The sequence below is a fragment of the Taeniopygia guttata genome, chromosome 17 (genome assembly GCF_048771995.1).
Source record: "Taeniopygia guttata chromosome 17, bTaeGut7.mat, whole genome shotgun sequence".
Taxonomy (NCBI): Eukaryota; Metazoa; Chordata; class Aves; order Passeriformes; family Estrildidae; genus Taeniopygia; species Taeniopygia guttata.
In genome coordinates, this window is record NC_133042.1 from 6,343,491 (window position 1) to 6,368,897 (window position 25,407).

Consider the following 25,407-nt stretch of genomic DNA (forward strand, 5'->3'; position numbering starts at 1 on the left):
TCCTCCGCTCGGTCCCGCCCCGTCCCGCCCCACCGGGCCCGGCCCCCGCTCCGCCCCCGGCCTGCGCGGCGCCCGCCGCTCCTCCGCCGCTTCCCCGCTCCGCTCGGGGCCCGCGGCCCTTCCCGGCGGCCCGGCCTGCGGCGGGGGCGGGGACGCCCCGGGCATCCCGCAGGTGAGCGAGGGCCGCGGGCCGGGGCGGCGGGGCTGTGCGGAGGGAGGGCGGCCGGGCCGCGCCGCGCCCGGGATGATGCAGCAGCAGCGGCCGCGGGGGCTCCGGCCCGGCTCCTGCCGTGCCCCGGCCTTGGGGCGACCCTGCACCCCCGGGCCCGGTGCCGGCCCCGGGAGCGGCACCTTGCGGCTTTAGGCTGTTTCTGTTCAGCCTCGCTCGTGTCCGGCAGCTGTAGTGCCTGTCAGGAGGGGACTTGTATCATGGGGGTCTGCTGCACTTGAGGAGTGACATAGAGGACAAGGGGAGATTTCCCGCAGGTGTTTTTTTTGCCTGAAAGATAATTCTCTAGGTGAGTCATTGTGTTGTGACCTCCCATAACAAATTAGTGTTTAGACCTGCTCTCCTTTGCGTGTTGCACATAAACCTGGTTTCCCCATACCTGATATAGCTGCGTGCCAGGAGCACCTGCTTTCTGTTAGTAGGGCAGTTGGGTAAATATTTCTTTTTTCAGTATCTCAAGTATAAAATGTCTCAGAGCACAACTGCAGATACCTCTTTCTCTTGGTAGGTTATGCAAGACCAGACCTGGTAGTTGTTTTGTAGATGAACAGTGCAAAGATTTCTTTTATTTGTGCAGTTGCTCCGAAGAACGTCAGCCTGCATGGATCTGAAACTCTTGACAGCTGGCTCTAGCTTTGGTACAAAACCACAGAGTTGTTTTAAGAGGAAAAAACAACCAGCAAAAACCTAGAAATGTGTTCCTGTAGATGGCAGAGACGCTGGGTTTGGCAGCAGTTGAAGCGACTGAAAGTAGGTTGCAGTTACGGAGGAACTGTTCTGACATGTTCGTGTACTGTTCTCTCTCAGCGGTTCTTGAGAAAGACAGGCTGAAGGACTTGTTTTAGGGTAACTTCTTTTCCCATCATACACAGTACATTTTGACAAGCACAGTTCAGCTCTCTGGCAGTGCTTTTATGACATTCCCGGTTTCCTGAGCAGAATTTAGAGCTGTGTGTGCCAGCTATAGCTCTTAGGACAGAGTCGTGGGAAGACAGAAGTTGAATATTTCCCTCTGAGCAGTCACAAACCTTATTCTGGTGTACGTGGTCAGGGCTGAGAGGTGAAAATGAGATTTTCCCTGCATTGTTCAGAAAGGGAAGCACTGTGTGGGAAGATCAGCACCTCAGTGCTGGAGAGTCTAAAGACATGGTTTTGATTTTGAGGAGAGAGGTGATCCCACGAAATGCACTGCAATCATTCACATCCAGAAGATTCTACTTAACAAAGTGTGCTTCAAAACCAGTTCCCAGTTAGGTTAAGATGGTGAAGATATGAAGTCTGGAATTCATTTTAAAGCAGTATTTTGTTCATTAGATTTTCTGGGGAACATCTGGGAGAGAGATAAGAAATCAAGGATGGTGAAATAGCAGATGTAGCATTGATACATTTTTTTTTTTTTTAAATTGGACCAGCTGATGCATTTGGGGAAAGGGGCCTCTTTTGGTGAAGGAACTCAGAGCCTGAAATATCCCAGTTTTATGTGTTAGTGAAAGATACTGTTCTCTTGTCATTTGTATTTTAAATCAATATGTGTTACATGGTGCTATGTTCCTTCTCTGTGAAACTGCATGAAATTGCTCTGTTGTTTGTTAAGCTTCTCTTCACAGGTTACTGAGATCCAGGTCAGCACCCCTGTGGTGTTTTTACCATGCACATACGATTTCTTCTATCTTTGCTCCTCCCATTAGTTTACTGAGTTCTAAAGAGTGCTGGTAAAATTAGCCTTGAGGTTTATCTTCTGCTAAGACAAGGTGCTAGGCAAGCTTTTTCATTCCCAAGATAAGTGTTACTGATATGGCCTACTAGTTTATAATTTTTTTTTCTTTTCTCCCTACTGTCAGTGATTTAGACCAGATAAGACTGGGAATTGTTTCAAATGTCCTCAAAATGTGAAAAAAAACCAGAGTGTAGCAGCCATGAGGCTGCTGGAGTCATTAACATCAAGTTAATCAGATTTTTCCACTTCTTTATTGCAATAATGTGGGCTCTTCACATCTGCTTAATTTCTAGCCAACTGTAATGTTTTGGATCCTTGTCTGTGCTATTAATATCACTTATCTTCTCTTCTACTTTTTTAAGAGACATGAGCAAGGTTATTCAAGCTATGCTTAAGAAACACAGACTCTTTTCATTTTTTTTATAGCTGCATGTTACTGAGACATATTTGAATACATATATACATACAAATATCCATGGACCACCATAAAAGTGTTTATTTTGTTCATAGGCTATGAAATCATCTGTTCTTGTGGTGCTTGCATATACGGGCTGGGTGGAGCAGTGTTTTGTTATGTTTTGTAGAGAATTTGAGTTATGTGGCTCATACTGTTAAAAATCTACTCATGAAATGGTAAATTCCTCAGAGACTGGAGCCTTCTTATCAGTGTTACAGTTCACTTAAGTCTATTTCCCTCTTGCCCACCTTCATTTAGAACTAATCATATTTTCAATGTTCGATGAAGTAGTGTAACGAGGAAATGTTAGATCAGCACAGTTGGGTGCATGAAGCTCACAGACACCACAGGCTAAGTACTGGTCATGAGCTGCAGCACCTTTCACTTTTCATCAGAGTTTCATGCAAATGAGCTAATTAGATTTGTATCTGTGCAGCTGAAGCTGTGCCTGTGTGCTGAGCATCTCCCATCATCTCTGAAGGCACTTTCCATGATATGGATTATTAGCTTTATTTGTTTCTCTCTCCTCCCCATGGCTTTGCTCCTTCCCTGCAATACCCCAACGCAGCCACTCAGCAGTGGGGCCAGACTGTGCCAGATTTGTTTCAATCTCTGAGCCTTAAAGATAGATATGGACCTCTAATACGCAAATCATGCCCAGGTGTCTTTTTCAGTCATGAGAGCAAATCTGACCTGTAGTGAAAGGAGTCATCCTTTTTTTGTCATAGGAAACCCTCCTCACATGAGTGTTGGTGAAAATGGGGGATACAAGGGACATCTGTCCTCACCTGGATTCCATAGGAGAGGTGACCAGGGATGATCTGCTGCTCAAATCCAAGGTACAGGGTTGTGGCTCTCAGTTCTTTCCCTTTTAGCTGTTGTGCATGGATTTGCATGTTTGCTTTTTGAAGAAAATGCTGCCTGTCTCCAGAGAGAGACTCTCTTTCCCCAGTAGTGTACCCACATGTCCCATAAAATCACCCTTTGTGACCCCACAAATTTCTCATAGTCATTTTATCCTGCTTGAATGTGTCACTTTAGCTAAAGGGGTGCACTTGTGTATTTGATTGGAAGTGTGGTGAAAGGCATGAAATACGGTGAGCTAAAGGTTGGGCTGTTTTGTAGAAAAGTTTCTCACTCTTTAAGGACTTAGTTATTTAAAAACCAACCAAGCAAACAAACCTTCTTTTATCATGAATATGCAGGGAACTTGCCAGTCTTGTGGAGCTGCGGGACCAAACCTCTGGGCTTGTCTTCAGGTAAAAATGCCTTGTTTGTGTGCATGATGTAGTGGAATTCACTCAAATAGCATTTATACTGAAAAGAGAGTGGGGAGCAAAGAAGGGGTTCACTATAGAACAATACACTGTTTTTTGATGGACTCCAAGGAGGATTGTCTCCAGGTGAGAGGGTAACACTGTCCCAATCTGACAAGATGTAATAGTTCACTCCTTGTAGGGGATTGCCCTTGTCATTCCCAGTAGGAATGAATAAATTCCCCAGTGATGGTTGTTGGCTGGGTGTTGCCTGTGCTGGCACCTGTGGAGGGGCTACAGGGTGACACCTTGGAAGTGAGGAGGGAGGAAATCCATGGGACATTGGGGCAGGCAGGGACTGTTTATTTTTACGCTGGAATGCCCAGGCTTGGGGCTGCTCAGATGAGATTCCTGTTGGAGCAATGGCCTTGCAACAGAGACTTTGTCTGGGTGCAAATCTGGTTCCAGGTTTTCTTTTTTAAATCAAATGTAAATTTCCATTAATTCTAAATTTCCATCTTGTTTTGGGCCCTGAATAAAAAACAGGTTAGAAGACCGGGAAGATAATTCTGAAGTTGTTGCTGCTGCTGGGACTGTTTTCTAAAGAGTCTAACTTGATGTGCCCATTGTGCTTTGGCTCTTTCCCCTTTCTAGATTGGTTGTCCTTATGTTGGTTGTGGGGAGTCCTTTGCTGACCACAGCACACTTCATGCACAGGTGAGCTTTTCTCTATTCCCCACATTTAAACAGACAGAATTGGATTTTCCCTGTTCCATGTCCTGGTAGTCCTGTGCTCCAGCCCAGGCTAGCTACCAGAGGAGATCTGTTGTTTAATTTTCAATTTCCAGGCCAAGAAGCACAACCTGACGGTGAACCTGACCACGTTCCGTGTGTGGTGCTATGCCTGTGAGAAGGAGGTGTTCCTGGAGCAGCGCCTGGCAGCCCAGCCACCCTCACCCCCCAGCAAGTTCCCTGAGCCGGTGGGTCTGTGTCACACAGGGCAGGGCTGGGAGCTTGGCAAGGTTTCATTTGCCTGGTGTAAAATTAGCCAAGTGATTCCTGCCGTGGTGCAGCGTTGCTGTCACAGGGATACCTTCAGTGACAGTGGCTGCCTGTAGCCAGGAGACCACTAGCCCTGACTTGCAGGGTGTCCCAGCAGACAGACAAATGACTTAGGGGTGGGAACTAGATGACCTTTGCAGTCCCTTCCAACACAAACCATTTATGATGCTGTGATTCTGTGACTTGAATATCCATTCTGACTCTATTTTTAACCTTTCCAATGGGGTATCTGCATGTGAGAAGAACCTTTCTGTCACATTTTCATTTCCAATGCATGGCCCATGGAAATTTCAGCTGTCAGACCAGAAACACAATGTACTTGCGACACTGCTGCTCATTCCTGATGTTTCTTATCAAGTGTACTGGAAGCAGTAATGACACTATTTCCACTCCCTGCTGCCTCAGTGAGATGGGTAGACAGTGCAACCTGTTCTTCCTTCTCCTTCTACTTTTCTTGAAGGCTGGCTTGATTTATATGTAAGATAATATCTCTCACAGCTCATCTTTCAAAGCAGGCCTGTGACTGATACTTATTTCTCTGTCTTTAATCTAGGATTCTCCTTTGCCTGCTCACCCTCTGAAAGCTGTTCCCATTGCAGTGGCTGATGAAGGTGAATCTGAATCAGAGGATGATGACTTGAAACCAAGAGGTAACTTTGCATTGAGTTGATGAAAGGGCTGGCAGGGCAACTCTGCAGTCTGTAGTACCTGCACTGAGAGGGTTCCTGGCAGCAGAATGTGGAGACTGCTTAGAAAGGGCTGGATTCCCTCTCCCTGGGGAGGAATATAGAAGGCAGCACATCTTGAAAGTGATTCATCCCTCTCTTGTTTGTGCTTTAGGCCTTACTGGAATGAAAAATCTTGGGAACTCCTGCTACATGAATGCAGCACTTCAGGCTCTCTCAAACTGGTAGGCATTAGGGCTTTCAGTGTTGTCCTAACTGGCTTCACTAAATATCAAAGATGTCACCTCTGATCTGAAACCTTCATTAGTCTTGCAAAGAGAGATTAGCCAGGCTGGGGACAGAAAAAAATAGTGTTTTTTTAGGGTAACAGAAATGTTACAGTAGGAAATTGAAGGACCAGCCAGCTCATGGCTATGTACAAGGCTCATGTTTAGACTAATGCTTGAAGTAAAACTTCATCATTTCTGTTGCAACAGAAATTATTTATCCCAGAGAAAGCTGTACCACGTCTCTTTGTTCTCCCCACTGATATCATTCTAATAACCTATATACTAAAATATTCTCTAGCCATCCTGCTGAAACCCAATTCCAGGATCTTTTCTGTACTGAGAACAGGTTCAGATCAGCCTTTTCATTTGATCCAAGTGAGGAGTCAATCTGCATCTGGAACCACTTCTTCTCTTGGTTTAAAATCAGTACCCTAAGCATGGTTTTGATAAGGCCTGCATGAAGTTTTGATAAATAAATATAAGCAGAGGAGAAATTTCTGTGGGCTGAATTCTTCTCTTTTTCCTTCTCTTGTAGCCCACCTCTCACACAGTTTTTCCTGGAATGTGGTGGACTGGTCCGGACGGATAAGAAACCTGCCCTGTGCAAAAGCTACCAGAAGTTGGTGTCTGAGGTTTGGCACAAGAAACGGTGCGTGGTGACCCCTGGTCTAACCTGGCAAGGTCTCAGAGGTGTGTTAGTTCTGAGGCCTGGCATCAGCAGAGAGGAAATCTGATCCTCGGGGACAAATGCATTGTCTGAGGCAGTGATTTAACCCCCTGTGTGGATGGGGATTTAAGGATTCCCTGGGATCCAGGAGATCCCATCTCTGGTGCTGGTGATGAAATAGGCACATTGATGCCAATGAAAATAATTCATTCTTAATATTACAATTTTAAAAAGGAAGAGCTTTTTAAAATACAGTTCCCCTGTTGGCAATGAAGAACAAATGATGGAGTAAGGGAACTTGAGGCTATCTCCAAATATTTTACGTGGACTTCAGTAGCCAGCATTTAATTGCACTGCTTTTGATTAGCAGAGGAATTGATGATTTGGATAGAAAAAGTGATTCAGAGATTTTTACTGAATAAAGTGGAAAATGCAGGTGACATTTTGGGAATTGTTTGCTATTGATTCAAATTCTGGACCAGTTCAAAGGACAGTACAAAATTATGTAGCTCTGTTTAAATCTGAAGATGTCTGCTCTGTGCAATAAATTAAACCCCATCAAAACAGGAATTTAAATGGCATTGCATGTTTGCCTCAAGTTCATTATTAACAAGGAATAAGTAAGATATGGAGCAAGGTGAACTGTGTCTGTGTAGAGGAGGAGGCTGCAGGCTTTGAAGCAATATCATGTCATTTTAACATTGATTGAATTTATCCCATTTACTGGGTGATCAGCCTGCCCAGATTTTGAGACAGACATGGTGCTGGAAAATCAAACTAACTAATTGCTAAATTCTGTTCTGGAAAGAATCACTTCCCACACTCAAAGTGTGACAGAGCTGTAAATGAAATGTGTTTTGGGGAAGGGTCTCTCTGGAAAGACAGACTGAAATGACTGCAAGGTGTTTCTGTCTTTTGGTGTGTTTGTCACCTAGCTCATGCAGAAATCTCTGCTCAGGATTTGCAGGTGCATAATTATCTTTTGGCCTCTTTAACTACACACCACACCCTCTGTTATGGCCTGTTAGACAAACTGGCTCCAAGCCCAACAAGCAAACTGACTCTTTCTTTTTTCTTTTTCCATGTCTAAACAGCCCAAGTTATGTTGTTCCAAGCAGTCTATCCCATGGAATCAAGCTTGTGAATCCCATGTTCCGAGGCTATGCACAGCAGGTGGGGCCTGAAAAAAACCATTCTGTTATTCCAAAGACAGAGGGAGTTTCATTCTTGTAGTGGTGATGCTTCTGTTTAGAAGCAAGAGCTTGAGCTTGGGGGTCATGGCCTGTCTGTGTCAATATCAGTGATCTGATAGAGCACTTGGGTGGGATTTGGGAGACTTGGATTCTTTTCCAGGCTTGCCTCTGGCTTGTTGGTACCAAATCAGTTCATTCCCTTGTGTCAGCTTGCTCATCTCTGAAGTGATGGTGGTCAAATCCTTTATAAACAGCTTTGAGATCTACTGATACCTGCTGTATAGGAGTTTGGTATTATTTATTCATGTCAGAGCTGAGGAACCTGGATAAATCTGTACTAAGAATTCAAAGATATGAATGTTCTATTTTCTTTTTCTGGGGAATTACAGCAAAACTAGGTCTTATTTAAAGGTAGTATCCTCTTTTTTTATTTTGAAGCCTTTATCAGCGTAGCTTTTCTGTTTGTTCTTTATGACAAAATGTAAACAATGAACTATGTTCAGAAAATTTACTACAGAAGTGACAGTGCGTCAAAACTGTAATAGTGACAAGATATCAAAACAAAGAATAAAAGTAATGATTAATGAAAGAACTTCTATAGTTGTCTTTGATGTGAAATACGTTGGATTGGAAAACACTGATCTGAAGAGATAGATTTGAAAGGTAGGCATGGCAGGCTAAAAGCCAAACTTCACAAGACAACTGAAAGGTCGTAATTAACTTTCTGCAGTTGTCAAAATACCAGCTTGCTTTCCAGCAGCTCCTTTGAAGCCAATGCATCAACTCTTTTACCATGTATTATGAATGTAGGAGCTTGCAGCTAGACTGTGTATCTTTGAGTTTCTGGTTCCTCTCCCTGTTTATTAAAGATTTTAATTTGCCCTCTCTAAGAGGTGGCTTGCCATGACCAGAAGTCAGTGTTCCTAAGATGGGTTTGTGGGAAGGAGTCTGTTCTCCAGGGCCTGCTGTTTTCATCAGGTGTCTCCTTGCTTTTTCCCTATTATCTGTGATAAATGCCTGATAAATGCACTCCTGGTTTGCCTTCTACAGCTGGCTCTCTGTCTTTTCAAAGTCTTTCAGCTTAAGATATTCAGATTAAAAAAAATGGGCCTTTAATTATGTAGGAGGCAAAGCATTTCTGTGACAGAAATGCTTTGGTGCATGGCCCTGCTTCAGCTGGGTGTGTGTGCTGCAGAGCAGGCTCACCTTTGTGGGCACTCTTGGAATCAGCTGTGAATGGAGCCATCTCCTCTTTTGCCTCTCTCATTTGCCACGTTTCTGGCTGGATACTGACACGGAGCCTTGGTTTGCAGGACACCCAGGAGTTCCTGCGATGCCTGATGGATCAGCTCCACGAAGAACTGAAGGAACCTGTTGTTGCAGAGACGAGGGACTTGGACACCAGTGACCAGGAGGACAAGCGGGAGGGCGACCGAAGCCCTTCAGAGGATGAGTTCCTCTCCTGTGACTCCAGCAGTGACAGGGGTGAAGGAGAGGGCCAGAGTCGGACCTCGGGGAGCATGGGCAGCAGCTCCCTGGCAGAGACAGAGCTGCTGATCCAGGATGAAGCAGGGAGAGGGATCTCAGAAAAAGAGAGGATGAAGGACAGAAAGTTTTCCTGTGGCCATCGGCGCAGCAACTCAGAGCAGGTGGATGAGGATGCAGATGTTGATACTACGATGATGCCAGTCGATGGCAGAGCCTCACCTGAGATGCTGCCAGCTCCCTGTCCTGCCAGCCCATGTAGGACACCAGGTATACCCCTCTTTCAGTCAGGATATTTCCAGGAAGATGTGTTACCATCCTCCACAGGCACTGTGGTGTAGTGCAATGGCAAACACATAGTGTGATTGTTCCTTCTCTGTGTTTCAAAAGCTTTTGCATCCAAGGTTTTCCTAGGTCCCTGCCTTTGTGCATGATTGCTTTTGTAAGGAAGCGTACTTGGTGAGCCAGAGAGGTGCTTACCCAGGCTGTGAGCTGAGTAAAGGCACAGCAGTGAGAGCTGCCTCTGCCAAGCCTGCAAATACTGTATTGATGCCTTTTAAGACAAAGGTTTGGTATGTGTATATCTCTTAATTTGATACACTGGCCTGGAGAAATACTATTTGTGGAAAAGGCATGGCAGCAGTTATTTGCTAGTGTTGGACTGTGGACTTTGGGGAGAGAAAAGGGAGAGGCCCAGTTTGAGTATTTCTGTGTCTCAGGGAAAAGAAAAGAGCAGCAGTGTGGAGTCACCTCAAGCCGAACATATCCGATCTTTCAACGCTTCTTTATGAGTCTCACTCTGCCAGCTGGCACTGAAGGCAGCAATGCTGTCTGTGTGGTTTAGGACTACAGGAGCAAGCTGCAAAATCTAATTAGTCATAAGTGTGAAAAAATGGCAGGTTGTTTTCTGGGGTTTTTTAGTATGTAATTATTAGCTGTTAGGTACAGCTCTGTATACACTCTCCCCCGTGACTGAGGGAGCTGTGTCTGCCAGCCTGTGCAAACAGGACAGTTACTGGACACTGAACTGTTCCTTTGAGAAAGATTCTGTGCTGGAACACAGAGCTAGGCTGATACAGATTGCAGTGGAATTGTCTTTCATAGCTGGGCTTTTCACCAGTGCCCTTTTCCCTCCTCATTTTCCCAAACAGAACCTGACAATGATGCCTATGTGCGCTGCTCCTCACGCCCTTGCAGCCCAGTCCATCATGAAATGCACTCCAAGCTCTCCAGCAGTCCTCCCCGCTCCAGTCCTGCCAGGCTTGGACCTTCCTACATACTCAAGAAAGGTAGTGCAAAGAGGGATTGCTGGGAGGTAAAGGGGAGAGCATGTAGAGGAGGGGAGAGAAGGAATCCGTTATGATTCTTGATTAACAGATGTATCTCCTGGATATCAGTGTGTTCTAAAACGGTATTTGGTAAAGACTACAGTAAACCTGCAGATAAAGTCAAGCTCTGGGTACAGTGATGTTCTAGTGTGTTCTTATACTGGAGTCTCAAATGATCCATGTCTGCATCTGTGTGTTGTGCTTGTCATTAATAAAGTGGGTCTCAAGTCCCAGGCACAAGCTCTGTCCCTTTAGGGGAGTGTGGCAATACATAAACATTTGTCTGCCAGACTTGGAATTTCATGGTATGTGGGCCAGAGAACTGTAAGATGCTGTTACTGACAGAGCTTCCTGCCTCTTGGACATCTCGAGCTCACGGGAATGGAATTAGGGCTGCAGATGTCCCTGCAGTGCAGGGAGCACAGTCAGGCTGCAGAATGGAGCTTGGCTTGTGTTGTTATCAAACTGGTCCCTTCATCCCAGAGCAAATTGCAAATCACAATCCCTCAGCGCTGCATAGTCTGCAAACACAATGGCTTGTGCTTGTACCACTGTCCCTCCAGCTGCTCCATGAGGACATTCTTTCTTTCTTCAGCCCCTTGGCTGAGGTCAGCACAGCTGCAGATGTTCTGGCTGCATGAAAACCACTCTGTCTGCCTGCACGTGTGTGTGGGGACAGGGTTTGTTGTTAAACAAAACCTTGCATTTGGCCAATCCCTGCTGTGGAAAGTCCTCTCCAGTGCAAAACACTTGGGGACGACGTGGTAAATATCAGAGGGGAAAAAAAAGGACAAAGTAGAGAGGCAGGTGAAGGGGAGAGGAAGTGAAATGCAAAGCCTTGCAGCAAAGTTTCACAAGACCTCAGAAAACCTGAGCTGTCTGTGGCAGGGCTGGGCTTCTAAACATGTGAAAGGCTGGAAACAGGAGTCACAGTACAATAATTTCTGCCTCCTGAGAGCCAGCTGGTCTTGGTTCAGTTGGCTTCCTCTCCCTTGTACCACACACAGCAGCAGAGTCCTCTATGTCTCGTCACAACTTGCCTCGCCATGTCCCTGGGATGGGGTCTGAGCATCAAAACAATGCTTGTCCTGTGTTATTATGTGACTCTGGAGACTTGAGACTGAGAGGGTCATTCCTTGTTTTCCAGCCCAGTTGCAGGCTTCTGGGAAAAAGAAGAAAGAGCTCCGTTACCGCAGTGTGATTTCCGACATCTTCGACGGCTCCATCCTCAGCCTGGTGCAGTGCCTCACCTGCGACAGAGTGAGTGGCCTGGGCCCTCCCAGTCACCAGCACAGGCTTTGTGCTTGTAGATCTCTTCCTAGGGAATGGTGCTGCTCTTTCCAAACCCTGTGGCATGCAGCACCTGCTGATGTGGCCATAGATGATGGCAGGGGAGGTGTGAGAATCTGCCATGCCACGGAGATGTGTTTCTGTGTTTGCTGACCTGTGCTACTGAGTTGACCCAGCACTATCACATTCACATTAGGAAACTGAGTCCACTGCTACAAAACCTGTGACAGAAGTCAGTGCTGACAGCAGGGAAGAATAATTAGCTACAGGGAGTTACTCCTGCTGCCAGTTCAGGTTTCTAGCCTAGGCTAAAGCCAAGCAGTGATAAAAGGTGATGAAGGTCAGGTGCCAGCTCCATTACACACACGGGAAACCCTGACCTGTTCCTCTTGGATATTTCCAGGTTTCTACAACAGTGGAGACATTCCAGGACCTGTCACTCCCAATCCCAGGGAAAGAAGACTTGGCCAAGCTGCACTCTGCCATCTACCAAAATGTGCCAGCCAAGACAGGGGCATGTGGGGACAACTATGCCTCACAAGGCTGGATTGCTTTCATCATGGAGTATATCCGGAGGTGTGTTCCCTCTGCAGGATCTCTATTTTCTGGGATTTGCCCTGCAGTGCTGGAAGGCAGCTGTTCCCAACCAGTGGTGTTAACATTGGGATCTCAATTGGAGCCATTCCTTGGAGGACAGTATGTGGTACCTCACAGGGCTTTGAGCCCAAATATGGACCAGTTGTTACTGCTCCTCTAGATTTCTCGCACACCTTGAGAGCTCCTGTGCAGCTGATCAGCCCTCACTGCTGCCTCAGACTTGCCCACCAGAGCAAATTAATTCCTGGTGTAGTTTTCCAGATGATTTCCAGTTTGAGTAGGAACATCAGCTGAGAGCAGCTGTGCTTTCCCTGCTCCTCTGGGATGTGGGATGGGCTTAGGACCTACAGCTAGAAGAAAATGTATCATCCACTTGGGGGTTTGTGTGCAAAAGCATTCAGCTATTTTATTTATGACTCTTAATCCCTTCTCCTCTGCAGATTTGTGGTGTCCTGTATCCCTAGCTGGTTTTGGGGTCCCGTGGTGACACTGGAGGATTGCCTTGCTGCCTTTTTTGCAGCAGATGAGTTGAAGGGTGAGTTTTTTTGGTGGGGTCTGACAGCATGGAGCAGCATTCCTTATGCATTTTGAAGGCAGATTAAATCTCCTAGAAATCCTGCCTTGGTGTGTATTAGAGACTGGCAGTGCCAAAAGTTGGCAGCTCAGCATCTGTGAGCAGGAGGGAACTTTTCTACCTGCTCAGGGGTGGGAAATCTGGGTGAGAGTGTCCTCAGTGTGGAGCAGGCAGAGCTGTTGGTTGGTTGAGTGCTGTGGCTCCTCCGTTTCTTCACTTTCTCATCTTTCCTGTTAATTGGCTGCATCCCTTTCTTGCCTACAGTTACTGACAGAAGTTGTTTTGATCTCTTCTCATTCTGGCCTGCCCAAAAGGCTCTTAATCTTCTTTCTCTGCACTGTCTGGAAAGGTAGCTGTGTCAGCCTTGTATGTTCTGGGCAGCTACATAATGGCTCTCTTCTCTCCCTACAGGGGACAACATGTACAGCTGTGAACGGTGTAAGAAGTAAGTTGGCATGTTTTGTGTTGCATGTCTGGAGTTTTTTTTCTGGAATTTTATTTCTCTATACTGCTATCAGATATTTTGCTGTGTCCTCTGCGTGGACAATTCTGCTGGAATTCAGGATTTGTCTTGGATTCCAAAGTGAGCAAGACTCAGCTGTGCCTTTGTTGATGAAAGAGAGATAAAGTCCTCACAGCTCATTTCTTTTCCTCCCTCAGGCTGAGGAATGGAGTAAAGTACTGCAAAGTCCTCCGGCTCCCAGAGGTGGGTAAAAGCACCGTGTTTCCCATTTCTCTTCTAGCAGCCACTGAGGAGGCCAGAAGGCCAGAGGTAGAATAAACCCAGCAGGTTTTTTGGTGGCAAAAAAATCTGATCTGTATTTAGATCAGAAGAGACTTTCTCAGTCTAAGCTAGTGAGCCAGCAGGATTCATGAGAAACAGGCAAAGAACTGCTGCAAAGATCAGACACGCAGAGATGTGCTGTGCTCCCAGAGCTCCCATGGCAAAACTGCCCTTTGGTGTCCTCTGCTCTTGGTCTTTTAGATCCTTTGCATCCACTTGAAACGGTTCCGGCACGAGGTGATGTATTCCTTCAAGATCAACAGCCACGTCTCCTTCCCCTTGGAAGGGCTGGATCTGCGACCCTTCCTGGCCAAGGAGTGCGTGTCCCAGATCACCACCTACGACCTCCTGTCCGTCATCTGTCACCACGGCACGGCTGGCAGTAAGTCCCTCTCTGGAAGAGGAGCAGAAAGGGAGGAGTGTGAGTGAGGCAGGAACGTGGTCAGGGGTAGCCACCACCTCTGCTGGGCTGAAGGGCAGCAGGAGACCCCCTCCATTCTCAGCCTGAGCAGCCTCTGCCCTTTGGAAAATGAACTGAGCAGCTTCTGGCAGATCCCCTGCAGCTCTTTCAGCCTCCCCACAGGCTTGGCTCAAACCCTTTCCCACTGTTCAGTCTTGCTGAGAGGCTTTTCCAAGGAAGGCAAATCAGGGTGACAGTGCCAGGCTCTGCTGCTCCAGCAAAGCTTGCCTGAACAGGAATTATCCTTTTTTTTCGTCTCTCTCTCTGTTCTGTGCCAGCAGCTAATCCTGTTTGTGCTGCTGACATTATCCCAGGCCTGCCTTCTGTCTGCACTGCAGATCCCAGCAGTGCTGTGTTTTCTGTTCCAGGTGGCCACTACATTGCCTACTGCCAGAACGTGATCAATGGCCAGTGGTACGAGTTCGATGACCAGTACGTCACCGAGGTTCACGAGACTGTGGTGCAGAATGCAGAAGCCTATGTGCTGTTCTACAGGTGAGCTGTGCCCCCAGCCCCTTCCTGCCTACAGAACACCTGGAAATGCATTTCACAAATGGAGTTCTCCTTTCCCTGCTCCAGGAAAAGCAGTGAGGAGGCTGTTCGAGAGCGTCAGAAGGTCGTGTCCCTGGCCAGCATGAAGGAGCACAGTTTGCTCCAGTTCTACATCTCTCGAGAGTGGCTCAATAAATTCAACACCTTTGCTGAGCCTGGGCCCATCACCAACCACACCTTTCTGTGCTCCCATGGAGGTAAGGCTGCTGGACCTGGGAGCAGCACCTTTGATGCTTCCTGGTGTATTAATAAATGCAGGAAAAAGCTCCAGCTGCCATCCTGATACTGGGAAGCTGCTTTGGGATCCTCTTTGGCAGAAACTCCAGCCTGCTCAGGGAGGGATGAGACAATTACCCATTGTGCTGCTGGTTGCAGGCCTGGGGCGATGTTTAGTGCTGGGAAACAACAGTTCTCAGTTCTCAGTGTTTAAAAACAAACCTGTAGAAAGCAGATAGGGCAGGTTTATCTGTGTAACCCTGTCAGGTGGGCTGGCCCTCGGGGTTTGTTTGGAGAAGGGAGCTGATAGCACATCTGACTCTGCTGCTGTTTCATCAGCCATGCTGAGGAGCACTCAGTGTTTGTAAATCTCTCTTCTAAATTGGAAATGAAGCACTTGATTAGAAATTAGGGCTGTGGATTGAGAAACCCCCACAGTTAATGCACTTCTGACTGTCTTCCATTGGCAAAGGACACAGATTCTGGAATCAGAGTTCTCAGAAAGGAAAATCTGCCTTTTTATCTGTGTCTGTTTACACAGCAATAATGAGATCCCTGATTAACTCTTCCACTTGCCTTTCCTCCACAGGGATTCCTCCTAATAAGTACCATTACATTGATGACCTGGTTGTGATTCTGCCCCAAAATGTGTGGGAATATCTCTACAACAGGTGAATATGGCCATTCCATTCTTTCTTCCAGTATTTGTAGAGTGTCCTGATCTAAGCCAGGATGAGCTGTATCAGTGCCTGTCCCAAAAGGATAGCAAGAGGTAAGCCAGAAGAGCACAAGTGTGGCTGAGTAAAGGCAGCTCTGTGCCCTCAGCTGCAGATGCACCTCCCTCACCAGTGTCTGGAGTAGTATAAAAATCTCTGTAGGATGCAGGGCTGGGAAGAGTTTCCACTGTGCTGCAGTTCTCCATTGGCCTCCCTCTCCCTGTGCCCAGGTTTGGGGGTGGCCCTGCTGTGAACCATCTGTACGTGTGCTCCATTTGCCAAGTGGAGATCGAAGCCCTGGCCAAGCGCAGGAGGATCGAAATCGACACCTTCATCAAGGTTGGCAGGGAAGCATCTGGGAGCAAGGCAAAGGGCAGGGGTGGGAAATGCAGACCTGGAAATCTCCTGCCTGTGTTCCAGAATAATGATCTACAGCACAGCCAGGAGACTGGCCTGGGGGTTCCCCAGTGCAGAGGGGCAGCTGAGGCAGAAAGTGTGAAACCATCCTTGTCTTGTGCCTGCTCTGGTGAGCAGGAGCAGGGTGTGAGGAAAGAATTCCATGGGGCTCTTCTGGAGGATGGCAAGGCTGCCTTACAGTTAATAATAGAAGGGCCCCCACAAGATCTCAGGGGGGACTAAGTCCTTCCTATTTCTCTGTTTCTGCTCTCCCAGCTGAACAAGGCTTTCCAGGCAGAGGAGTCTCCAAGTGTCATCTACTGTATCAGCATGCAGTGGTTCCGGGAGTGGGAGGCCTTTGTCAAGGGCAAGGATAATGGTAAGGATCAGACATGGGGTGTGTCAGGGGGGACAGGGGGAATGGAAATGAGTCCATTTGCTGGGTCTTGGCTGAGCACTGCCCCTGGCTGGGGTGACAAGGCTGGGCAGGGTTCAGGCACCAGCTACTGGGGCTGCCTGCAGGTCCCCAGGGTAGAACAAAAATGACCAAGAGGAGTTAGGAAAGCATCTGAAGCTGGAGGCAGCAAGGAAATCAGATGGTTCTTGACATGTTTGTTCTCCTACAGAGCCCCCTGGACCAATTGACAACACCAAGATTGCCCTCACGAAACCAGGTGGCCACGTGCAAGTCAAGCAGGGTAAGGCTGGTGCTTACTGCCTGTGGTGCTCCTTAAAGGTAAAGGAGACTGTTCCACTGGATCTGGTTGTGCATAATGAAGTCACAGAGCAAGATGGTGTTGCAGAGGATGACGGTTCTCTACCCAGCCCCTGCCCTGAGTGAGGCAGTTCTCCAGTGGCAGTTTCTGCATGACCAGGTTGCTGCTGTGACTGGTTCTGCAGACCCCCAGCTCCTGCCTTGCTGCTCCCCAGGCCCCTTGCACCACTCCCTTTGTGCTGGAGCTTTGATCTTGTGTTGCTTTTGATGTGGTCTTCACTCAGCATCTGTTGTGGTCCAGCTCCCAAAGTTAAAACAGCCTCAGGTTGTGCCTGGCAAGGTTTGATTGGATATTAGGAAAAATTTCTATATGGGAAGGGCTGTCAGGGTTTGGAAGAGGCTGCCCAGGGCAGTGGTGGAGTCACCACCCCTGGAGGGATTTAAAAGAAGTGTAGCTGTGGTGTTTGTGGACATGGATTAATGGAGAGCACACTGGTGCTTCCAGCAGGAGGTGGCACTGCAGGGGCTTTGTGCAGGGACCACGGGTGTCTCCTCCTCCTGGGATGGGCCTTTGGAGGCAGTCCTGGCGTTGTGCTGCCCTGACCTGTCCCTGCTGGTGCATCCAGTGACGGCTGTTTTGGCTGTTTCCTTTCCAGGTGCTGACTACGGGCAGATCTCCGAGGAGACCTGGGTTTATTTAAGCACCCTGTATGGAGGGGGCCCCGAGATTGCCATCAGACAGAACGTGGCCCAGGTGCAGGAACTGGAGAACCTCCACGGGGAGCAGAAGATTGAAGCAGAGACACGTGCAGTGTGATCTGTGCAGATGGGGCAGGGCAGGGACGGCACAGGTACCTCTGTGGGGGACGGGAGGCTGGGAATCCTGAGGGGTGGAAATCCTCCCTTGTCTGGGACAAGGTGTGTGCAGCTCCCCCAGCACTCCCGGGGCAGGCAGGCTTCCTCCTCCTCCTCCTCCTCCTCCTCCTCCTCTCGTGTGGCTCTGAGCACGGGGTGGTGCTGGGAGAGACTGGCACAAGGCTCTGCACCTCACCTCGGGCTGACGCCGTGGTCTGAGGCTGCAGCCACAGGCACAGGGTTGTCCTGACCTGAGCCCTCTCCCTTCCCTTTGCCACACCAAACCAGCACTCCCAGCTTGTTCCCAGTGCACTGAGCTCTGCTCCATTGCAGGTTTTGCTTTTGGCACTTCTCTTTTTAATTCAAACATGTAAAGATAATGAGACATTATTTATGTTTCCAGCAGGCAGTGTTGCAACCAGAGAAACCTGGTTTTGAGTCTGAGTAAAGCCACGAGGTCTCCAGGTTTTGTGCTGGTGGTGCTGTCACAACTTCCTAGTTTTGCTCTTTATCAAATTCTTGCAAATTGGGTTGCAGTCAACTAAGAAATTTGGAAAGAAGCTATTCCCTTCTCCTTTCATTCTCAAACCCACACCTTCATGGTCCTGCAGAATTTTATTTTCTCCTCGTGTCTGATCTACATTCAGCACGGTTTTGGACAACGAAGCTGGAAGGTTCCTCCTGCCCAGAGCCTTGCTCAGACTGGCCCTGCCTGAGCCTGTGTCTGTGTCTGTGTGCCCTCAGCTGAGGAGGGGCTGAGGAGGGGCCCCTTTGTTCACACAGAGCCCCTACAGAGGGTCACTTAGGGCTGGGGAGGGGGCCTGGCTGAGCAGGGCCCAGGCTGGTGAAGCAGCTTTTTAGGAACAAGCTCTTTCTGCAAACAAACCCCCACCTGTGTGCTGAGGTCATTCCAGATGTCCTTTGTGTGTACAGTGGCTCATTTAATCAGATTGCTCCCAGATCTGCTGCCACCAATGCAGCAGAGACAGGAATGAGGGCAAAAAAGGCCAAACTCCACTTTTCTCAGCAGGGCTATTCTTAACATGCTTTTTGTTCATCTTGCAGCAAGGCAAGAGCTTAATCCTTAATTAGTTTAATAGAGGCAGAGCTGCCTCCAGGGCCTGAGGAGCCAAACTCTGTTCATGGTGTGGGTGATGCCACAGCACCAAGTCTGAGTGGTGCCAGACACTGCATGGAGCTGGGACCTCCTGAGCTCCTCAGGAAACATGGGAGGGAAAGAAAGGCTTCTCCTTGAGTTAGAGATATAAAGGGGTAGGACAGGAGAATTTGGGAATAAAAATGTGGCCTTCATGGTTTTTTTTAATTTTTTTTTTTTTTCCTCAGATCAAGTATTTGTCGCATAAAGCAACTTCTTTACAAGTTGTCTATAATTGATTCAGCATGTTGATTTTACAATTTTGTTCATGGGATGCTTGTGTAGACCCAAGGGGAGGTCAGCGAATGAGCCACTGTTGAGATCCTCATTGTTCCAAGCTGTCTTTATTCCCCAGTGCAGCAGCCCTGGGATCTGCTGCAGAGCTGCAGGGCTGCATGTCTGTGTTGTCTGTGTTCCAGAGGGTGCTGTACAGACTGTAGTGACACTCCTGTGCTTCAGTGTTAGACCTTGTGCTGAAAGTGGTACAATAAATACATGTGCATTCAACAAGGCCTGCCTTGCCTGCTGAGAGGGGCTGACAGCTCCAGGGAGCAGGGTGGGGAAGGAAGAAAAAAAAATTAAATATATCAAATTTAAACTTCCTGCTGACCAGAGGCTGTGTGGGGACAGCAGCAAGAGGAGTCTGAGGCCACTAAACCATCCTGTGCCCATTTGGAGGGCACCTGTCCCTTCAGACCTCCCTTCACCTTGCATCAACCCCATTGCACCCAAGGGTGCCTCAGAAAGCCTGGGGGGGCTGGATGTGCTACTCACTGACAATATTGTTATCCTGGAAGTAACTTGCAGGGGAAGGAGTCGAAGTTTCATTGAGCTGTTCCAGGATTCTACACGGGTTTCCTGTCACTGTTGTCTGGCCAAATGTCCCTGCTGGCCATTCCCCTCCCTTGGTAACACAGCCAGCCTGTTCCCCAGGGAACACCAGGCTCTGGGACTGGGAATGAACAGTTTTTAAAGCAGCCTGAGGGGCTGGAGCAGCAGGAATTCCCTGCCCAAGTGAGTGATGCAGCCTCAGCTGGAGCCTGAAATGTTTGAAGGAGCAGAGCTGGGTAATGAGAACAAGCAGTTTGTTCTTGAGCAGCTTGGAGTCAGCTGTCCAAACTTGGATCTTCCAAACAAATCTCTCACCTGAGCAACTGAACAGCTCCAAACCTTCCCAGAGCCACCAAGAACTGCCCTCAGGGACTGCTCAGGGTCCACATAAACAGCTCCAGGGCTGCTCTGGCAAAGCCCTGACTCTGCTCTGGGTTTCCTCTGCCTGGTCAAGCACTCGAGGGTTAGTTCTGCCTCCTGATTTCACCTGAGATCCAGCTGCAGCCTTGCTCTCCTCCAGTTCCACGGAGACAGCCGTGGCATTTCTGAGAATGCCTCAGACACAGCTCTGGGAGCCAGTGCCAGTGCTGATCTCTCATCAGTTCTCTTTGCAAACAATTTCTCCCTTTTTTTATCAGGTCCCTTTGCCAATTGCAAAAAAGAGGAGCAGAAAGAACTGTTCATGCAGTTGGAGCAAACCTCTGTTAGATTATCTGCTCCCTCAGTTCAGTTCCTGTGTGCTGCTCCTGTTCCTGGAGCAGAGCCATTGCTCTGTTGTAGCTGTGGCCAAACACTCCCTACAAAAACCTTATTCCATTTTCTTCTCCCTTTTTGCTCAGCTCTACACCCCCAGCTCTCCCTCACCCCTTTGGTTGTGCCTTTTCTATTTAAAGTCAGCAGTGCTGATTCTGTGAAAGATAAATCCAAGTCAGAGCCAGAGGAACACCCCCTCCTATTCATTATTGCCCAAAATTAAAGCCCAGCAGCCTGTCACAAACAGCTCTGATCTGTCCTGAGCTGACAGGGATGTTAATTAGTGCTGGCAAAGAACAACTGAAATCCTGCTGAAGAAATGTAGCAGCTTGACTGTATTAAACAAAAATAATCTCTAGATTATTTGGCAGATGAAAGGACCACCAGGTGTCACCTACTGAGTGGGAAAACTGCAAATCTTCCTGGCTCTTGGATGGGCTCTTTGCAGTGACCTGGACCAGGGGTGATGGAGAAGCTGGCCAAGAGCTGGGGGCTTTTCTCAGCTAGAGACACACACACATCATTCACAACCCTGCACACCAGAATGGAATTGTGCATCTCAGCCAGAGTTCCAGACATGTGCCTGGGTTTTGGATTATCTGGTGAAGGGAGGCATTGCTGTGTTGGACACACGTGCACATCCACACATCCCTGCCCAAACCATTCCTTACCAGCCTTGCAGCAGCCTGAATTTTAATATAAAACCAATCAGCATCAAAAACATCTGCCAAGACTTCCAGATAAACCAGAGCACTCACCACAGGCGTTCCACAGTACAACTCTCTCTTTAGATGAAACCTTTCCTCAGGTTTCCAGTTCTCTTAGGCTCCTGCTGAAAAAGCACAAACCACCTGCCCTTGCCAACACCAGCTCCAGCCACAACAGCCCATTTTTCTTTCTCCTCACATGACTAAGTTAAAAAAACCCCAACAACTAAACAACCCAACAACTTATTCTCTCTTCAATGCCAGCTGGAAAGGTCAAAGTTTGATAAAATCAAATCTCCAAGTGACCTGATGGGACCCAGCTCTGTGGGACAGTGAGGTACAGACAGAGCCAAATTATTACTCCTGAAAATTCCAGTTGGAAATAATGTAAAATAAAAAACAAAACCAAAGCCAGCAGGTACCACAAGTGAAAATGTGTCCTCACTTTTCTGAAGAGAGAACTAGGAACAGCACCACACCGGAATGTGTTGATCCACTTGTTCTGTGTACATTTCACAGCTGGAAGCAAAACCCAAACCCACCCCACAGTCAGGAAGAATAATGAGGAGTAAGAGAGCAGCTCTGGGGACTTATAATCTGAATTTCTCTGTGGCTGAAGCAGCAGCCACAAGCAAATTCAGATTCCCACTCTCCACTGGACACATCTGTGGGAAGCAGCAGCTCCTGGAGAGCGATGGCTGCACCTCAAGAGCCCCAGCAAAGAGGCATCAACTTTTCTGTTGGGAAAAAAAAGCAATTAATCCATTTTTCTTTCTGTCTGTCTGATTAAAAAGGTCCAGTGAAACTGTATTTCTGGAATTAAATGTTTATTTAAATATGCAGATGACTTTGTTTCATTGCTACAAGGTCAATATTCGCTTTCAAATGGAAGCACTTTATTTGATTGAATTCTGTCTCCAGAAATGAATGGGCAACACCAGAACCTTTTACATTGGCAATGAAATCACAACACTGAGATGCCACCGAGATCTCGAGATCAGTGCTCAAACACACATACACACACATATACAAATAAAAAAGTGCTCGACATCATCATGTTAAAATAGAATTTGGCTTCTTTTAGGTCTTCTGACATTTCAGGCAGGAAAACAAAAAACCAAAGAACAATATGCATCAAACTAAATGAGCTTCTGAAAAATACTCAGCATTAAACACAAATTTGAGTATCAGTAAATATGTTTCTTCTCTATTTACAGGTGTTAAGAAAGGGCATTAGAGACTTTCGCTGGGGATCATGAAATTTCATAGGATGTACAGTCCACGCTGCTGGGCAAGATTAGTAAATCCAAGCAGAGTTTTTATAAACCAGTCACATATTTCGTTCTTCAGCATTTGCCAAAGGTAAATTCTACAAAAATTATTCATTACCCTGAATAATGGCAGCAGAATAAACGTGTGCAGACTATGAGATATGACTGTGACTATTTCTTAAATAAGTTTTAAGATCCAGGCTTTTGGGAACTACTTGCCAAGTTTATAAAAACTCCATACATGGTCTTTTATTAAAACTTCAGGAATCAATCAGTCAGCTAAAGCTAATGCTCCTTCTACAGCACAAATTCGAAACACAGACATTGCAATTGTTCCACAGAGGCTGACAATAATATACTGTCCACCCAGATTAAATATAGAAAAGCAAACTTTGATCTGATTTTTACATAGATGGCACAACAATAGGTGAAAATGAATTCTTAGCTGCTGATTCAACAGTGCATTGGACACAAGAATAAAAATACTGCAGCTAAAAATATTTTAAGGATATTTTTGCACACCTGTTCATTGTTCAACCCTTTAGATCCCCTGGCAGGTGGAGACCACAAAGCCACAGGTGCCAAAGGTGGGGACCCCATTCTGCTCTTGATGTGGACAGCTCAGTGACCACAGCAGCAGCAGTGATTTTTGGATTCTGACCCTCCAGTGCTGCACAGAGCAGCCCCAGCATTGGTGCTGCTGTGCCCAGCACATTTGGGTTGGGTTTAAATCACAAACCTTCTGCTGGTTCACGCTGGCAACTCCTAAGCACCATCACACAACAGCTACAGAATGAACTGTAGCACCAAAGGACTTTATAAAAACAAGAGTTGGCATCTTAAATGGAGAGAAAGGGACAGAATTATGAACACCACACATAACCCAGCTCAAAAACCACTTCATCCCCTGTGTGGACAGCCCAGGCCATCCCCAGCACAGAGGGTCTGAGGTTCTGGGATGTGTTTTGATGTGCTGACCCTGCAGGACAGCCCAGCAGGCAGCAGAACAACACTCACCTGCTGCAAACAAACCCTGAGAGGTTTCATTTTGGGGTCACTACCCATAGTGGCTTCCATGTAGCATTTCTCAGCTTGTGGGGATTGTACAGAACATGCTGGAGTTGGACCAGAGCCAGTAGATTCCCCCAAACAAGGTGTGGATCCATGAATAAATTTGGCCCTCAGGAGCTATTTAGTGGCAACTGATTCTTGCAGGGCTCAAACATGTCCATGACTGCAAAACCAAGCAATGGTAACAATTCAGGGGAAACCAAGTTAGAATATGGAAGTTAGTAGAAGTTTAGAGAAGAAATTAACCCTTTGTTGGGCAGTTGAAGTCCAGATCATGTGATTTTTGGAGATACTGTAGCTCTCTTACCACTGTATGACATGATAAAGTGCAGAATCACTTATCCTACTTCTGCTTCAAACCAAACTATGTGAAAACAGGGTGGTCACAATTCCTGTCTGGCTGCTGGGTCCAGGTCCAGTCCACGACAAGATGGGAGAAGGAAACAGTGCAGTTTCTTTTTTTTTTTTTTTTTCCTTTCCTCTTTTATTTATCTAAAAAAACTCTGTTATTCCAACATGAACTGATGAGAACGCACAGGAGGTCATGCAAAAAGAGAAGGCAGGTCTGAAATGCTGAAAAACAAACCAACCAAAAGAAAACTGCAGAGAGATTAAACCACGAGCCACAAAATAACGTGACCCTGAGGAAGGTGGGCGCAGGCAAGGCAACAGGGCGAGCATGCAGGCTGAAACGAGAGCCAAACGGGGCCTGTGAGCAGCAGCAAGGGCTGCCAACCAAAATGCCACTGTCTGTGTCTGTGTGTGTGTCTGTGTGCGTGTGAGGAACAGCAGGGACACAGGAGGGGCAGACAGAACAAGCAGGAAAACAAGTACATACGTGAGCTTGAAGGGTTTCAGGAAACAGCAGGGTCAGAGGGGTTTAATACCTGGAATGAGCGTCAGCCTGGATTTGAAAAAAGAGAAATAAAGGCTGACAAGTATTAGTGACCTTTTGGGGAAGGCAGAATGTTGAATGATGCATGTGGATCAGATTTTATAGTGACAGATTGAGAGCTCAGTCCAGCTGCTGTAGCACTGTTCCAGGGGAGGTTTTCACCTCCTTTCCGCTCTCTGGGGAGAGGACCTGCAGGTTTAGCACTAAAGGCACCGTGTGAAATGCTGATGGACCAGTGTGTACATCCAGATGGACTGAGGAACAAGGGGACAGAAGACAGACCAGAACATGCTTGGGACTCTCTGGCTGTCCAAGGGCAGCCAGCAGTTCTCTGACAGAAGTTGGGAGGGATTGGGTTGGGAGAAGTGTGTGTTATGTTTGACAGAGGGGCTGTGCCACGCTGGCAGAAGAGTGGGAGAGGCTGATAAGGAAATCCGAGCCACAAGTAGCATGCCATGGAAAAGAGCAAGCGTCTGAATGGTACTGGGATGGAATTTAGGTCTCAATTTTTCAAGTGGGAAGTCCAGACAAGAGTGGGAGTCTGGCTTTCCATGGGTGTGTTTTAACTGCCTGCAGGGTAAACAGACCATTTTGTTTCTCCTTCTGTGACAAGCTCGCCCCGAGGTTCTTGCACCAGCACAAACACCTTTAGGAATCTAAAACATAAGAAAGACAAAAAGAAAGAGACTGGATTAGAAAGAGGCTGGGGGAAATGGGGTCCCTTAAGAGCAGCTCTGCCTGCAGGAGGTTAAAGGAAATAAAGCAATGAAGCATCTACTTCTACCAGGGCTCAGGAAGGCTCCTGACTCGGACAGAAACCCTTCACCCTCAGCCCTTCCCTCCAGCCTGGGATGAGCATCACTGGGATTCTGCTGTGCTCTGGGAGTAAAGCACAGGGGCAGGACCCTGCCAGCGCCTGCTTCTTGCCACTGAGAAAACAAACAGCTTTTTCATTTTCTGTCTGCACTGCATCTGTTCAAGTGACAGCTCCAGAGACCATCAATGACACTGAACAACAACAGGAAATTAAATCAAAGAATTTGCAGAGGGATCCAAAGCTTTCCTTTCCACCACAGGCTGCAGAAGCCTTTCCTTCTCAAGGGAAGCCAGGAATATGCAGTGAACCAGCCCAGGCCTCCAAAGCCCTCCTCTGGCCAGCCCTGTTCCCACAGGCTGGGGGCTGAGGACAAGTTTTGCCTTTGGCCAAGCGAAGCTACAA

The 25,407-nt window shown here is 47.4% G+C and overlaps 2 protein-coding genes across 7 annotated transcripts in view; one reads left to right on the forward strand and one right to left on the reverse strand.

The window, feature by feature from the left end:
• Positions 1-34: 34 nt before the first annotated feature.
• Positions 35-22,380, forward strand: USP20 (ubiquitin specific peptidase 20). 4 transcript variants are annotated; one of them, XM_072936559.1, is made up of 26 exons: positions 60-172; positions 807-979; positions 3,132-3,242; positions 3,609-3,662; positions 4,314-4,376; positions 4,508-4,639; positions 5,275-5,371; positions 5,562-5,631; positions 6,212-6,325; positions 7,438-7,516; positions 8,850-9,291; positions 10,173-10,310; positions 11,497-11,609; positions 12,043-12,215; positions 12,677-12,771; positions 13,222-13,255; positions 13,471-13,516; positions 13,796-13,976; positions 14,423-14,549; positions 14,634-14,803; positions 15,412-15,493; positions 15,769-15,877; positions 16,211-16,313; positions 16,561-16,632; positions 17,306-17,500; positions 21,471-22,380. In XM_072936559.1, the coding sequence occupies exons 3-25, from the start codon at positions 3,162-3,164 to the stop codon at positions 17,464-17,466; spliced, it is 2,736 nt and encodes a 911-aa protein (XP_072792660.1). In that variant the 5' UTR covers positions 60-172; positions 807-979; positions 3,132-3,161; the 3' UTR covers positions 17,467-17,500; positions 21,471-22,380. The 4 variants fall into 4 exon arrangements, with proteins under 4 accessions (XP_030142865.4, XP_002198543.5, XP_072792661.1 ...); XM_030287005.4 differs by lacking the exon at positions 807-979 and having other exon boundaries at positions 35-172; XM_002198507.7 differs by lacking the exon at positions 807-979 and having other exon boundaries at positions 35-172; positions 22,169-22,380.
• FNBP1 (formin binding protein 1) overlaps positions 21,762-25,407 on the reverse strand; it is a 92,693-nt gene continuing 89,047 nt past the window's right edge. For all 3 annotated transcript variants that reach the window (XM_072936567.1, XM_072936569.1, XM_030287027.4), the window contains one exon: positions 21,762-24,844. In XM_072936567.1, coding sequence (XP_072792668.1) covers positions 24,837-24,844 — 8 coding nt within the window. In that variant the 3' untranslated portion in view covers positions 21,762-24,836. The remainder of the gene's footprint in view (positions 24,845-25,407) is intronic.

What these genes read in the sequence shown, in the direction of transcription:
- USP20 (XM_030287005.4), top strand. Translation starts at nt 3,162, where the DNA reads ATGGGGGATACAAGGGACATCTGTCCTCACCTGGATTCCATAGGAGAG. An exon ending in ACAGCACACTTCATGCACAG is followed by an intron (nt 4,377 to 4,507) that starts GTGAGCTTTTCT and finishes TTCAATTTCCAG; the next exon opens with GCCAAGAAGCACAACCTGAC. An exon ending in CTTTCTGTGCTCCCATGGAG is followed by an intron (nt 14,804 to 15,411) that starts GTAAGGCTGCTG and finishes TTTCCTCCACAG; the next exon opens with GGATTCCTCCTAATAAGTAC.